The 16,027-nt window shown below is 51.3% G+C and overlaps 1 protein-coding gene across 1 annotated transcript in view; it reads right to left on the reverse strand.

Annotated features, from left to right (window-relative positions):
- The window catches only part of LOC140396627 (uncharacterized), a 368,154-nt gene extending 352,514 nt beyond the window's left edge, over window positions 1-15,640 (reverse strand). The window contains exon 1 of the mRNA XM_072485421.1: window positions 15,394-15,640. Coding sequence (XP_072341522.1) covers window positions 15,394-15,460 — 67 coding nt within the window. The 5' untranslated portion in view covers window positions 15,461-15,640. The remainder of the gene's footprint in view (window positions 1-15,393) is intronic.
- Window positions 15,641-16,027: the final 387 nt, after the last annotated feature.

Here is a 16,027-nt window from a genome sequence, read left to right on the forward strand (position 1 = left end):
TTCTCTCATTCTCTCTCTCGCACACACACTCTGTCCATCCTCTCTCTCTCACACACACGCTCTGTCCATCCTCTCTCTCTCTCACACACACACACTCTGTCCATCCTCTCTCTCTCTCACAGACACTCTGTCCATCCTCTCTCTCTCACACACATTTCTGTCCATCCTCTCTCTCTCTCACAAACACACTCTGTCCATCCTCTCTCTTTCTCTCTCTCACACCCTGTCCATCCTCTCTCTCTCTCTCTCTCACACACTCCCTGTCTATCCCCTCGCTCTCTCTCTCACACACTCTCACTCCATCCTCTCTCTCTCTCTCACACACACACACTGTCCATCCTCTCTCTCTCTCCTTCACACTCTGTCCATCCTCTCTCTCTCTCTCTCACACACACACCCTGTCCATTCTCTCTCTCTCTCTCTCTCTCACACACACACTCTGTCCATCCTCTCTCTCTCACACACACACTCTGTCCATCCTCTCTCTCTCTCACACACACACATTCTGTCCATCCTCTCTCTCTCACACACACACTCTGTCCATCCTCTCTCTCTCTCTCTCTCACACACCCTGTCCATCCTCTCTCTCTCTCTCTCACACCCTGTCCATCCTCTCGCTCTCTCTCTCTCACACCCTGTCCATCCTCTCGCTCTCTCTCTCTCTATCACACACACTCGGTTCATCCTCTCTCTCTCTCTCTCTTTCTCACACATTCTGTTCATCCTCTCTCTCTCTCACACACCCTGTACATCCTCTCTCTCTCTCTCTCTCTATCACACACACTCTGTCCATCCTCTCTCTCTCTCTCTTTCTCACACATCCTGTTCATCCTCTCTCTCTCTCACACACCCTGTACATCCTCTCTCTCTCTCTCTCTCTCTCACACACACTCTGTCCATCCTCTCTCTCTCTCTCTCACACATACACTCTGTCCATCCTCTCTCTCTCTCTCTCACACCCTGTCCATCCTCTCTCTCTCTCTCTCTCACACTCTGTCCATCCTCTCTCTTTCTCACACACACACTCTGTCCATCCTCTCTCTCTCTCTCTCTCACACCCTGTCCATTCTCTCTCACTCTCTCTCATTCACACTCTGTCCATCCTCTCTCTCTCTCTCTCTCTCACAGACACTCTGTCCATCCTCTCTCTCTCACACACATTTCTGTCCATCCTCTCTCTCTCTCACAAACACACTCTGTCCATCCTCTCTCTTTCTCTCTCTCCCACCCTGTCCATCCTCTCTCTCTCTCTCTCTCACACACTCCCTGTCTATCCCCTCGCTCTCTCTCTCACACACACTCACTCCATCCTCTCTCTCTCTCTCACACACACACACTGTCCATCCTCTCTCTCTCTCCTTCACACTCTGTCCATCCTCTCTCTCTCTCTCTCACACACACACCCTGTCCATTCTCTCTCTCTCTCTCTCTCTCACACACACACTCTGTCCATCCTCTCTCTCTCTCTCACACACACATTCTGTCCATCCTCTCTCTCTCACACACACACTCTGTCCATCCTCTCTCTCTCTCTCTCACACACCCTGTCCATCCTCTCTCTCTCTCTCTCTCACACCCTGTCCATCCTCTCGCTCTCTCTCTCTCTATCACACACACTCGGTACATCCTCTCTCTCTCTCTCTCTTTCTCACACATTCTGTCCATCCTCTCTCTCTCTCACACACACACACACACTGTCCATCCTCTCTCTCACACACACACACCCTGTCCATCCTCTCTCTCTCTCACACACACACTCTGTCCATCCTCTCTCTCACTCTCTCTCCTTCACACTCTGTCCATCCTCTCTCTCCCTCTCTCTCACACACACTCTGTCCATCCTCTCTCTCACACACACACACTCTGTCCATCCTCTCACTCTCACACACACACTCTGTCCATCCTCTCTCTCTCTCTCACACACACTCTATCCATTCTCTCTCTCTCTCTCTCACACACACTCTATCCATTCTCTCTTTCTCTCTCTCACACACACACACTCTGTCCATCCTCTCTCTCTCACTCTCCTTCACACTCTGTCCATCCTCTCTCTCTCACACACACACTCTGTCCATCCTCTCTCTCTCACACACACACTCTGTCCATCCACTCTCTCTCTCTCTCTCACACACCCTGTCCATCCTCTCTCTCTCTCTCTCTCACACACACACACCCTGTCCATTCTCTCATTCTCTCTCTCGCACACACACTCTGTCCATCCTCTCTCTCTCACACACACGCTCTGTCCATCCTCTCTCTCTCTCACACACACACACTCTGTCCATCCTCTCTCTCTCTCACAGACACTCTGTCCATCCTCTCTCTCTCACACACATTTCTGTCCATCCTCTCTCTCTCTCACAAACACACTCTGTCCATCCTCTCTCTTTCTCTCTCTCACACCCTGTCCATCCTCTCTCTCTCTCTCTCTCACACACTCCCTGTCTATCCCCTCGCTCTCTCTCTCACACACTCTCACTCCATCCTCTCTCTCTCTCTCACACACACACACTGTCCATCCTCTCTCTCTCTCCTTCACACTCTGTCCATCCTCTCTCTCTCTCTCTCACACACACACCCTGTCCATTCTCTCTCTCTCTCTCTCTCTCTCACACACACTCTGTCCATCCTCTCTCTCTCACACACACACTCTGTCCATCCTCTCTCTCTCTCACACACACACATTCTGTCCATCCTCTCTCTCTCACACACACACTCTGTCCATCCTCTCTCTCTCTCTCTCTCACACACCCTGTCCATCCTCTCTCTCTCTCTCTCACACCCTGTCCATCCTCTCGCTCTCTCTCTCTCACACCCTGTCCATCCTCTCGCTCTCTCTCTCTCTATCACACACACTCGGTTCATCCTCTCTCTCTCTCTCTCTTTCTCACACATTCTGTTCATCCTCTCTCTCTCTCACACACCCTGTACATCCTCTCTCTCTCTCTCTCTCTATCACACACACTCTGTCCATCCTCTCTCTCTCTCTCTTTCTCACACATCCTGTTCATCCTCTCTCTCTCTCACACACCCTGTACATCCTCTCTCTCTCTCTCTCTCTCTCTCACACACACTCTGTCCATCCTCTCTCTCTCTCTCTCACACATGCACTCTGTCCATCCTCTCTCTCTCTCTCTCTCACACCCTGTCCATCCTCTCTCTCTCTCTCTCTCACACTCTGTCCATCCTCTCTCTTTCTCACACACACACTCTGTCCATCCTCTCTCTCTCTCTCTCTCACACCCTGTCCATTCTCTCTCACTCTCTCTCATTCACACTCTGTCCATCCTCTCTCTCTCTCTCTCTCTCACAGACACTCTGTCCATCCTCTCTCTCTCACACACATTTCTGTCCATCCTCTCTCTCTCTCACAAACACACTCTGTCCATCCTCTCTCTTTCTCTCTCTCCCACCCTGTCCATCCTCTCTCTCTCTCTCTCTCACACACTCCCTGTCTATCCCCTCGCTCTCTCTCTCACACACACTCACTCCATCCTCTCTCTCTCTCTCACACACACACACTGTCCATCCTCTCTCTCTCTCCTTCACACTCTGTCCATCCTCTCTCTCTCTCTCTCACACACACACACTGTCCATTCTCTCTCTCTCTCTCTCTCTCACACACACACTCTGTCCATCCTCTCTCTCTCTCTCACACACACATTCTGTCCATCCTCTCTCTCTCACACACACACTCTGTCCATCCTCTCTCTCTCTCTCTCTCACACACCCTGTCCATCCTCTCTCTCTCTCTCTCTCACACCCTGTCCATCCTCTCGCTCTCTCTCTCTCTATCACACACACTCGGTACATCCTCTCTCTCTCTCTCTCTTTCTCACACATTCTGTTCATCCTCTCTCTCTCTCACACACCCTATACATCCTCTCTCATTCTCTCTCTCTCTATCACACACACTCTGTCCATCCTCTCTCTCTCTCTCTTTCTCACACATCCTGTTCATCCTCTCTCTCTCTCACACACCCTGTACATCCTCTCTCTCTCTCTCTCTCTCTCACACACACTCTGTCCATCCTCTCTCTCTCTCTCTCACACATACACTCTGTCCATCCTCTCTCTCTCTCTCTCTCACACCCTGTCCATCCTCTCTCTCTCTCTCTCACACACTCTGTCCATCCTCTCTCTTTCTCACACACACACTCTGTCCATCCTCTCTCTCTCTCTCTCTCACACCCTGTCCATTCTCTCTCACTCTCTCTCATTCACACTCTGTCCATCCTCTCTTTCTCTCACACGCACACTCTGTCCATCATCTCTCTCTCACACACAAACACTCTGTCCATCCTCTCTCTCTCTCTCTCTCACACACCCTGTCCATCCTCTCTCTCTCTTTCTCTCACACACACACACCCTGTCCATTCTCTCATTCTCTCTCTCACACACACACTCTGTCCATCCTCTCTCTCTCTCTCACACACACACTCTGTCCATCCTCTCTCTCTCACAGACACTCTGTCCATCCTCTCTCTCTCACACACATTTCTGTCCATCCTCTCTCTCTCTCACAAACACACTCTGTCCATCCTCTCTCTTTCTCTCTCTCACACTCTGTCCATCCTCTCTCTCTCACACGTACACACCCTGTCCATTCTCTCATTCTCTCTCTCACACACACACTCTGTCCATCCTCTCTCTCTCTCTCACACACACACTCTGTCCATCCTCTCTCTCTCTCACAGACATTCTATCCATCCTCTCTCTCTCACACACACACTCTGTCCATCCTCTCTCTCTCTCACACACACACATTCTGTCCATCCTCTCTCTCTCTCACACACACACATTCTGTCCATCCTCTCTCTTTCTCTCTCTCTCACACCCTGTCCATCCTCTCACTCTCTCTCTCTCTATCACATACACTCGGTCCATCCTCTATCTCTCTCTCTCTTTCTCACACATTCTGTTCATCCTCTCTCTCTCTCACACACCCTGTACATCATCTCTCTCTCTCTCTCTCTCTATCACACACACTCTGTCCATCCTCTCTCTCTCTCTCTCTTTCTCACACATTCTGTTCATCCTCTCTCTCTCTCACACACCCTGTACATCCTCTCTCTCTCTCTCTCTCTCACACACACACTCTGTCCATCCTCTCTCTCTCTCTCTCACACACACACACTCTGTCCATCCTCTCTCTCTCACACCCTGTCCATCCTCTCTCTCTCTCTCTCACACACTCTGTCCATCCTCTCTCTTTCTCACACACACACTCTGTACATTCTCTCTCTCTCACACACACACTCAGTCCATCCTCTCTCTCTCTCTCACACACACTCTGTCCATCCTTCTCCCTCTCTCTATCACACACACCCTGTCCATCCTCTCTCTCTCTCCCTCTCTCTCACACACACACCATGTCCATTCTCTCTCTCTCTCTCTCTCGCACACTCGGTCCATCCTCTCTCTCTCTCTTTCTCACACATTCTGTTCATCCTCTCTCTCTCTCACACACCCTGTACATCCTCTCTCTCTCTCTCTCTCTCTATCACACACACTCTGTCCATCCTCTCTCTCTCTCTCTCTTTCTCACACATTCTGTTCATCCTCTCTCTCTCTCACACACCCTGTACATCCTCTCTCTCTCTCTCTCTCACACACACTCTGTCCATCCTCTCTCTCTCTCTCTCACACACACACTCTGTCCATTCTCTCTCTCTCTCACACACACTCAGTCCATCCTCTCTCTCTCCTCACACACACTCTGTCCATCCTTCTCCCTCTCTCTATCACACACACCCTGTCCATCCTCTCTCTCTCTCCCTCTCTCTCACACACACACCATGTCCATTCTCTCTCTCTCTCTGTCACACACTCTGTCCATACTCTCTATCTCTCTCTCTCTCTCACACACTCTGTCCATCCTCTCTCTCACTCACACATTTCTGTCCATCCTCTCTCTCTCTCACAAACACACACACACACTCTGTCCATCCTCTCTCTCTCTCTCTCTCACACACACACACTCTGTCCATCCCCTCTCTCTCTCACACACACTCTGTCCATCCTCTCTCTCTCTCTCACACACACTCTGTCCATCCTCTCTCTCTCTCACACACACTCTGTCCATCCTCTCTCTCTCTCTCCTTCACACTCTGTCCATCCTCTCTCTCTCTCTCAATCTCACACACTCTGTCCATCCTCTCTCTCTCTCTTTCTCTCTCTTTCTCACACATTCTGTTCATCCTCTCTCTCTCTCACACACCCTGTACATCCTCTCTCTCTCCCCCTCTCTCTCTCACACACACTCTGTCCATCCTCTCTCTCTCTCTCACACACACTCTCTGTCCATCCTCTCGCTCTCTCTCACACACACACTCTGTCCATCCTCTCTCTCTCTCACGGACACACTCTGTCCATCCTCTCTCTTTCTCTCTCTCCCACACCCTGCCCATCCTCTCTCTCTCTCTCTCCTTCACACTCAGTCCATCCTCTCTCTCTCTCTCTCTATCACGCACACTCGGTCCATCCTCTCTCTCTCACACACACACACTGTCCATCCTCTCTCTCTCTCCTTCACACTCTGTCCATCCTCTCTCTCTCTCTCTCACACACACACCCTGTCCATTCTCTCTCTCTCTCTCTCTCTCACACACACACTCTGTCCATCCTCTCTCTCTCACACACTCTGTCCATCCTCTCTCTCTCTCACACACACACATTCTGTCCATCCTCTCTCTCTCACACACACACTCTGTCCATCCTCTCTCTCTCTCTCTCTCACACACTCTGTCCATCCTCTCTCTCTCTCTCTCTCACACACCCTGTCCATCCTCTCTCTCTCTCCCTCTCTCTCACACACACACCATGTCCATTCTCTCTCTCTCTCTCTCTCACACACTCGGTCCATCCTCTCTCTCTCTCTCTCTTTCTCACACATTCTGTTCATCCTCTCTCTCTCTCACACACCCTGTCCATCCTCTCTCTCTCTCTCTCTTTCTCACACATTCTGTTCATCCTCTCTCTCTCTCACACACCCTGTACATCCTCTCTCTCTCGCTCTCTCTCACACACACTCTGTCCATCCTCTCTCTCTCTCTCACACACACTCTGTCCATCCTTCTCCCTCTCTCTATCACACACACCCTGTCCATCCTCTCTCTCTCCCTCTCTCTCACACACACACCATATCCATTCTCTCTCTCTCTCTCTCACACACTCTGTCCATACTCTCTATCTCTCTCTCTCTCTCACACAGTCTGTCCATCCTCTCTCTCTCTCACAAACACACACACACACTCTGTCCATCCTCTCTCTCTCTCTCTCTCACACACACACACACTCTGTCCATCCCCTCTCTCTCTCACACACACTCTGTCCATCCTCTCTCTCTCTCTCACACACACATTCTGTCCATCCTCTCTCTTTCTCTCTCTCTCACACCCTGTCCATCCTCTCACTCTCTCTCTCTCTATCACATACACTCGGTCCATCCTCTATCTCTCTCTCTCTTTCTCACACATTCTGTTCATCCTCTCTCTCTCTCACACACCCTGTACATCCTCTCTCTCTCTCTCTCTCTCTATCACACACACTCTGTCCATCCTCTCTCTCTCTCTCTCTTTCTCACACATTCTGTTCATCCTCTCTCTCTCTCACACACCCTGTACATCCTCTCTCTCTCTCTCTCTCTCTCACACACACTCTGTCCATCCTCTCTCTCTCTCTCTCACACACACACACTCTGTCCATCCTCTCTCTCTCACACCCTGTCCATTCTCTCTCTCTCTCTCTCACACACTCTGTCCATCCTCTCTCTTTCTCACACACACACTCTGTACATTCTCTCTCTCTCACACACACACTCAGTCCATCCTCTCTCTCTCTCTCACACACACTCTGTCCATCCTTCTCCCTCTCTCTATCACACACACCCTGTCCATCCTCTCTCTCTCTCCCTCTCTCTCACACACACACCATGTCCATTCTCTCTCTCTCTCTCTCTCGCACACTCGGTCCATCCTCTCTCTCTCTCTCTCTTTCTCACACATTCTGTTCATCCTCTCTCTCTCTCACACACCCTGTACATCCTCTCTCTCTCTCTCTCTCTCTATCACACACACTCTGTCCATCCTCTCTCTCTCTCTCTCTTTCTCACACATTCTGTTCATCCTCTCTCTCTCTCACACACCCTGTACATCCTCTCTCTCTCTCTCTCTCTCACACACACTCTGTCCATCCTCTCTCTCTCTCTCTCACACACACACTCTGTCCATTCTCTCTCTCTCTCACACACACTCAGTCCATCCTCTCTCTCTCTCTCACACACACTCTGTCCATCCTTCTCCCTCTCTCTATCACACACACCCTGTCCATCCTCTCTCTCTCTCCCTCTCTCTCACACACACACCATGTCCATTCTCTCTCTCTCTCTGTCACACACTCTGTCCATACTCTCTATCTCTCTCTCTCTCTCACACACTCTGTCCATCCTCTCTCTCACTCACACATTTCTGTCCATCCTCTCTCTCTCTCACAAACACACACACACACTCTGTCCATCCTCTCTCTCTCTCTCTCTCACACACACACACACTCTGTCCATCCCCTCTCTCTCTCACACACACTCTGTCCATCCTCTCTCTCTCTCTCACACACACTCTGTCCATCCTCTCTCTCTCTCACACACACTCTGTCCATCCTCTCTCTCTCTCTCCTTCACACTCTGTCCATCCTCTCTCTCTCTCTCAATCTCACACACTCTGTCCATCCTCTCTCTCTCTCTTTCTCTCTCTTTCTCACACATTCTGTTCATCCTCTCTCTCTCTCACACACCCTGTACATCCTCTCTCTCTCCCCCTCTCTCTCTCACACACACTCTGTCCATCCTCTCTCTCTCTCTCACACACACTCTCTGTCCATCCTCTCGCTCTCTCTCACACACACACTCTGTCCATCCTCTCTCTCTCTCACGGACACACTCTGTCCATCCTCTCTCTTTCTCTCTCTCCCACACCCTGCCCATCCTCTCTCTCTCTCTCTCCTTCACACTCAGTCCATCCTCTCTCTCTCTCTCTCTATCACGCACACTCGGTCCATCCTCTCTCTCTCACACACACACACTGTCCATCCTCTCTCTCTCTCTCCTTCACACTCTGTCCATCCTCTCTCTCTCTCTCTCACACACACACCCTGTCCATTCTCCCTCTCTCTCTCTCTCTCACACACACACTCTGTCCATCCTCTCTCTCTCACACACTCTGTCCATCCTCTCTCTCTCTCACACACACACATTCTGTCCATCCTCTCTCTCTCACACACACACTCTGTCCATCCTCTCTCTCTCTCTCTCTCACACACTCTGTCCATCCTCTCTCTCTCTCTCTCTCACACACCCTGTCCATCCTCTCTCTCTCTCCCTCTCTCTCACACACACACCATGTCCATTCTCTCTCTCTCTCTCTCTCACACACTCGGTCCATCCTCTCTCTCTCTCTCTCTTTCTCACACATTCTGTTCATCCTCTCTCTCTCTCACACACCCTGTCCATCCTCTCTCTCTCTCTCTCTTTCTCACACATTCTGTTCATCCTCTCTCTCTCTCACACACCCTGTACATCCTCTCTCTCTCTCTCTCTCTCACACACACTCTGTCCATCCTCTCTCTCTCTCTCACACACACTCTGTCCATCCTTCTCCCTCTCTCTATCACACACACCCTGTCCATCCTCTCTCTCTCCCTCTCTCTCACACACACACCATATCCATTCTCTCTCTCTCTCTCTCACACACTCTGTCCATACTCTCTATCTCTCTCTCTCTCTCACACACTCTGTCCATCCTCTCTCTCTCTCACAAACACACACACACACTCTGTCCATCCTCTCTCTCTCTCTCTCTCACACACACACACACTCTGTCCATCCCCTCTCTCTCTCACACACACTCTGTCCATCCTCTCTCTCTCTCTCACACACACTCTGTCCATCCTCTCTCTCTCTCACACACACTCTGTCCATCCTCTCTCTCTCTCTCCTTCACACTCTGTCCATCCTCTCTCTCTCTCTCAATCTCACACACTCTGTCCATCCTCTCTCTCTCTTTCTCTCTCGTTCTCACACATTCTGTTCATCCTCTCTCTCTCTCACACACCCTGTACATCCTCTCTCTCTCCCCCTCTCTCTCTCACACACACTCTGTCCATCCTCTCTCTCTCTCTCACACACACTCTGTCCATCCTCTCGCTCTCTCTCACACACACACTCTGTCCATCCTCTCTCTCTCTCACGGACACACTCTGTCCATCCTCTCTCTTTCTCTCTCTCTCACACCCTGCCCATCCTCTCTCTCTCTCTCTCCTTCACACTCAGTCCATCCTCTCTCTCTCTCTCTCTATCACACACACTCGGTCCATCCTCTCTCTCTCACACACACACTCAGTCCATCCTCTCTCTCTCTCTCACACACACTCTGTCCATCCTCTCTCTCTCTCACACACACTCTGTCCATCCTCTCTCTCTCTCCTTCACACTCTGTCCATCCTCTCTCTCTCTCTCAATCTCACACACTCTGTCCATTCTCTCTCTCTCTCTTTCTCTCTCTTTCTCACACATTCTGTTCATCCTCTCTCTCTCTCACACACCCTGTACATCCTCTCTCTCTCCCTCTCTCTCTCTCACACACCCTGTACATCCCCTCTCTCTCCCTCTCTCTCTCTCACACACACTCTGTCCATCCTCTCTCTCTCTCTCACACACACACTCTGTCCATCCTCTCGCTCTCTCTCACACACACACTCTGTCCATCCTCTCTCTCTCTCACAGACACACTTTGTCCATCCTCTCTCTTTCTCTCTCTCTCACACCCTGCCCATCCTCTCTCTCTCTCTCTCTCCTTCACACTCAGTCCATCCTCTCTCTCTCTCTCTATCACACACACTCGGTCCATCCTCTCTCTCTCACACACACACTCTGTCCATCCTCTCTCTCTCTCTCACGCACACTCTGTCCATCCTCTCTCTCTCTCACACACACACTCTGTCCATCCTCTCTCTCTCTCTCACACACACACTCTGTCCATCCTCTCTCTCTCTCTCACACACACACTCTGTCCATCCTCTCTCTCTCTCCTTCACACTCTGTCCATCCTCTCTCTCTCTCTCTCACACCCTGTCCATCCTCTCTCTCTCTCTCTCTCACACACCCTGTCCATCCTCTCTCTCTCTCTCTCTCACACACACACTCTGTCCATCCCCCCTCTCTCTCTCTCTCACACACTCTGTCCATCTTCTCTCTCTCTCTCTATCACACACACTCTGTCCATCCTCTCTCTCTCTCTCTCACACACATTCTGTTCATCCTCTCTCTCTCTCACACACCCTGTACATCCTCTCTCTCTCTCTCACACACACACTCTGTCCATCTCCCCTCTCTCTCTCTCTCACACACTCTGTCCATCCTCTCTCTCTCTCTCTCACACACACTCTGTCCATCCTTCCTCTCTCTCTCTATCTCACACACCCTGTCCATCCTCTCTCTCTCTCTCTCACACACACTCTGTCCATCCTCTCTCTCTCTCTCACACACACCCTGTCCATCCTCTCTCTCTCTCTCTCACACACGCCCTGTCCATCCTCTCTCTCTCTCACACACCCTGTACATCCTCTCTCTCTCTCTCTCACACGCACTCTGTCCATCCTCTCTCTCTCTCACACACGCTCTGTCCATCCTCTCTCTCTCTCTCCTTCACACTCTGTCCATCCTCTCTCTCTCTCTCTATCACACACACCCTGTCCATCCACTCTCTCTCTCTCTCTCTCACACATTACCATGTCCATTCTCTCTCTCTCTCACACACACACTCTGTCCATCCTCTCTCTCTCTGACACACACTGTCCATCCTCTCTCTCTTTCACACACACTCTGTCCATCCACTCTCTCTCTCTCTCTCACACATACACCCTGTCCATTCTCTCTCTCACACACACTCTGTCCATCCTCTCTCTCTCTCACACTCACTCTGTCCATCCTCTCTCTCTCTCACACACACTCTGTCCATCCTCTCTCTCTCTCACACACATCCTGTCCATCCTCTCTCTCTCTCACACACACACACTCTGTCCATCCTCTCTTTCTGTCTCTCACACACACACACACACTCTGTCCATCCTCTCGCTCTCTCACACACACACTGTGTCCATCCCCTCTCTCTCTCACACACACACTCTGTCCATTCTCTCTCTTTCTCACACACACTCTGTCCATCCTCTCTCTCTCACACACACACCCAGACCATCCTCTCTCTCTCTCTCTCTCACACACACACACACACACTCTGTCCATCCCCTCTCTCTCTCTCTCACTGTCAGTCTCTCACACTCTGTCCATCCTCTCTCTCTCACACACAAACACTCTGTCCATCCTCTCTCTGTCTCTCACACACACACTCTGTCCATCATCTCTCTCTCTCACACACACACTCTGTCCATCCTCTCTCTCTCTCTCTCACACACCCTATCCATCGTCTCTCTCTCTCACACACATTCTGTTCATTCTCTCTCTCCCTCACACACCCTGTACATCCTCTCTCTCTCTCACACACACACTCTGTCTATCATCTCTCTCTCTCACACACACACTCTGTCCATCCTCTCTCTCTCTCTCTCACACACCCTATCCATCCTCTCTCTCTCTCTCACACATTCTGTTCATTCTCTCTCTCCCTCAAACACCCTGTCCATCCTTCTCGCTCTCACACACACACACTCTGTCCATCCTCTCTCTCTCTCTCTCTCACATGCACAATATCCATTCTCTCTCTCTCTCTCTCTCACACACTCTGTCCATCCTCTCTCTCTCACACACACTCTGTCCATCGTCTCTCTCTCTCACACACACTCTGTCCATCGTCTCTCTCTCTCTCTCTCACATGCACAATATCCATTCTGTCTCTCTCTCTCTCTCACACACTCTGTCCATCCTCTCTCTCTCACACACACTCTGTCCATCCTCTCTCTCTCTCTCTCTCACATGCACAATATCCATTCTCTCTCTCTCTCTCTCTCACACACTCTGTCCATCCTCTCTCTCTCACACACACTCTGTCCATCGTCTCTCTCTCACACACACACTCTGTCCATCCTCTCTCTCTCTCTCTCTCACATGCACAATATCCATTCTCTCTCTCTCTCTCTCTCACACACACCCTGTCCATCCTCTCTCTCTCACACACACACACTCTGTCCATCCTCTCTCTCTCTCTCACAGACACACACTCTGTCCATCCTCTCTCTCTCTCACAGACACACTCTGTCCATCCTCTCTCTCTCTCTCTCACACACACACACACTCTGTCCATCCTCTCTCTCTCACACACACACTCAGTCCATTCTCTCTCTCTCTATCACAAACACTCTGTCCATCCTCTCTCTCTCTCTCTCACACACCCTGTCCATCCTCTCTCTCTCTCTCACACACACCCTGTCCATCCCCTCTCTCTCTCTCTTATCACACACACTCTTTCCATCCTCTCTCTCTCTCTCTCACACATTCTGTTCATCCTCTCTCTCTCTCACACACCCTGTACATCCTCTCTCTCTCTCTCACACACACCCTGTCCATCCTCTCTCTCTCTCTCTCACACACTCTGTCCATCCTCTCTCTCTCTCACACACCCTGTACATCCTCTCTCTCTCTCTCACACACCCTCTGTCCATCCTCTCTCTCTCTCACACACCCTGTACATCCTCTCTCTCTCTCTCTCACACACCCTCTGTCCATCCTCTCTCTCTCTCACACACACACTCTCTCCATGCTCTCTCTCTGCCTCTCTCCATTTCCTCCCTCTCTCCCTGTTCCCTCCATCTCTCTATTCCCACTGTCAGCCCTTCCTCTGACTGTCCCATTTTGCTCCCTCACTCTGACCTCCATGGAGCTCACAATCTTGCGTTCTCCACACATATTCTGTCAAACTGTTCCCTCCTCATATCCCAGTCACACAACTCCTTCCCACACAGCTACAGAAGCCTGTTGGACAGAGAGAGAGAGACAGACAGAACGAGAGAGACAGCGAAACAGACAGAGCGAGCAAGACAGTGGGAGAGAGAGAGAGAGAGACAGAGCGAGAGAGAGAGAGATAGAGCGACAGAGAGAGAGAGAGAGTATCAGGGAGAGAGAGACAGAGTGAGAGAAAGACATAGAGAGAGACAGAGATAGAGAAATAGAGAGAGACAGAGAGAGGCAGAGAGACAGAACGAGAGAGCCAGGAACATAGCGAGACAGAGTGGGAGAGGGAGGCAGAGAGAGAGTGGAGAGAGACAGATAGAGTGAGACAGAGAGAGACAGAGCGAGAGAGAGAGAGAGAGAGACAGAGAGACAGAGAGACAGACAGGGAGACAGACAGAGCAAGCGATGGAGAGAGACAGAGCGAGAGAGAGAGAGAGACAGAGAAAGAGAGAGAGAGAGAGAGATAGCGACAGAGGGAGAGAGACAGAGAGACAAAGAGACAGAGACAGAGAGAGAGAGACAGAGAGAGAGACAGAGAGACAGAGCGAAAGAGAAAGAGACAGGAAGAAAGTCTAAACATCGGCGTGGAAGCAGGCGTCCGCCGTGGCCACGTTCCCCTGGCCAAAGCTCAGGTAGAATGAAGTGATGGGACAAGACCCAGAGATACTCGAGCGAGTTAAGTGCTTTCGAATTCCTATTGCGAGAGAGAGAGAGAGAGTGAGAGACAGAGAGAGAGAGAGACAGAGAGAGAGACGCAGAGAGAGAGAGAGAGACAGAGACAGAGAGAGAGAGAGACAGAGAGAGAGAGAGAGACAGAGAGAGTGAGAGACAGAGGGAGAGAGAGAGAGAGAGAGACAGAGAGAGAGAGAGACAGAGAGAGAGAGAGAGACAGAGAGAGAGAGAGAGAGACAGAGAGAGTGAGAGACAGAGGGAGAGAGAGAGAGAGAGACAGAGAGAGAGAGAGACAGAGAGAGAGAGAGAGACAGAGAGAGAGAGAGAGAGACAGAGAGAGAGAGAGAGAGAGAGAGAGAGTGAGAGACAGAGAGAGCCCGATGGAAGAAAAAGACAAAATAACCTTTATTGTCACAAGTAGGTTTCCATTACCACTGCAATGAAGTTACTGTGAAAAGCCCCTAGTCGCCACATTCGGCGCCTGTTCGGGTACACAGATGGAGAATTCAGAATGTCCAATTCACCCAACAGCACGTCTTTCGGGACTTGTGGGAGGAAACCGGGCCGCCCGGAGGAAACCCCACGCAGACACGGGGAGGACGTGCAGACTCCGCACAGACAGGGACCCAGCGGGGAATCGAACACGGGACCCTGGCGCTGTGAAGCCACAGTGGTAGAACGGCATCCCCTCACCAACCCCCCTTTTCCCCTCCCTCTCGCCCTACTCCCCACCCCCCTCACCCTCCCTCGCTAAACACGCTCACCTTTCTGCAGGCTCGGCTCGATCAGACACAGCAAGAGGCCGCACAAAGTCCACGATGAGCGCAACATGGTCGCAGAGGGGAGCGGGCGTCCAGTCAGTGGGGGTGGGAGGTGCGGGGGGGGGATCTCGGGGGCAAATAATCAGCCCATCGCTTCCCTGTTGCCTCCTTATATCTCGAGTACTCGTCAAGCACCGGCCAATCAGGCGCTGGCAGTCCTGCCCACCTCCTGGAGCCACCCCTCCACGAGGACCGCGCACAGTCTCGCACTCACACACTCAGCCCAGAGAGACACAGCTATGTGGAGCCACCTCCCGGCCCAGGCAATTAAACCAAAGCCAGATGTGGGCCCGCAGGAAAGTGCGGAGGGGGGGGGGAAGGTCAGGAGGAGGTCAGGGGTCAGCCGGTGGAATGCACGTGAGGTCGGAGATCATCCGGCCAGCCGGGGACAGAGGGCATGACCGCCGTCCCTCACCACAGTGACCCTCGTCCGTCAATCCCTGACACCCCTCTCTCTGCGTTCCAGAATAAATGGCACAGGATTCATAGTCTGTCCGACTTCATCAGAGTGACTGCTCTCAGAGCAGGGCTGTACCTGCCCTGAGAGTGTTTGATGGGGACAGTGTAGAGGGAGCTT

The sequence above is a fragment of the Scyliorhinus torazame genome, chromosome 19 (genome assembly GCF_047496885.1).
Source record: "Scyliorhinus torazame isolate Kashiwa2021f chromosome 19, sScyTor2.1, whole genome shotgun sequence".
Classification (NCBI taxonomy): domain Eukaryota; kingdom Metazoa; phylum Chordata; class Chondrichthyes; order Carcharhiniformes; family Scyliorhinidae; genus Scyliorhinus; species Scyliorhinus torazame.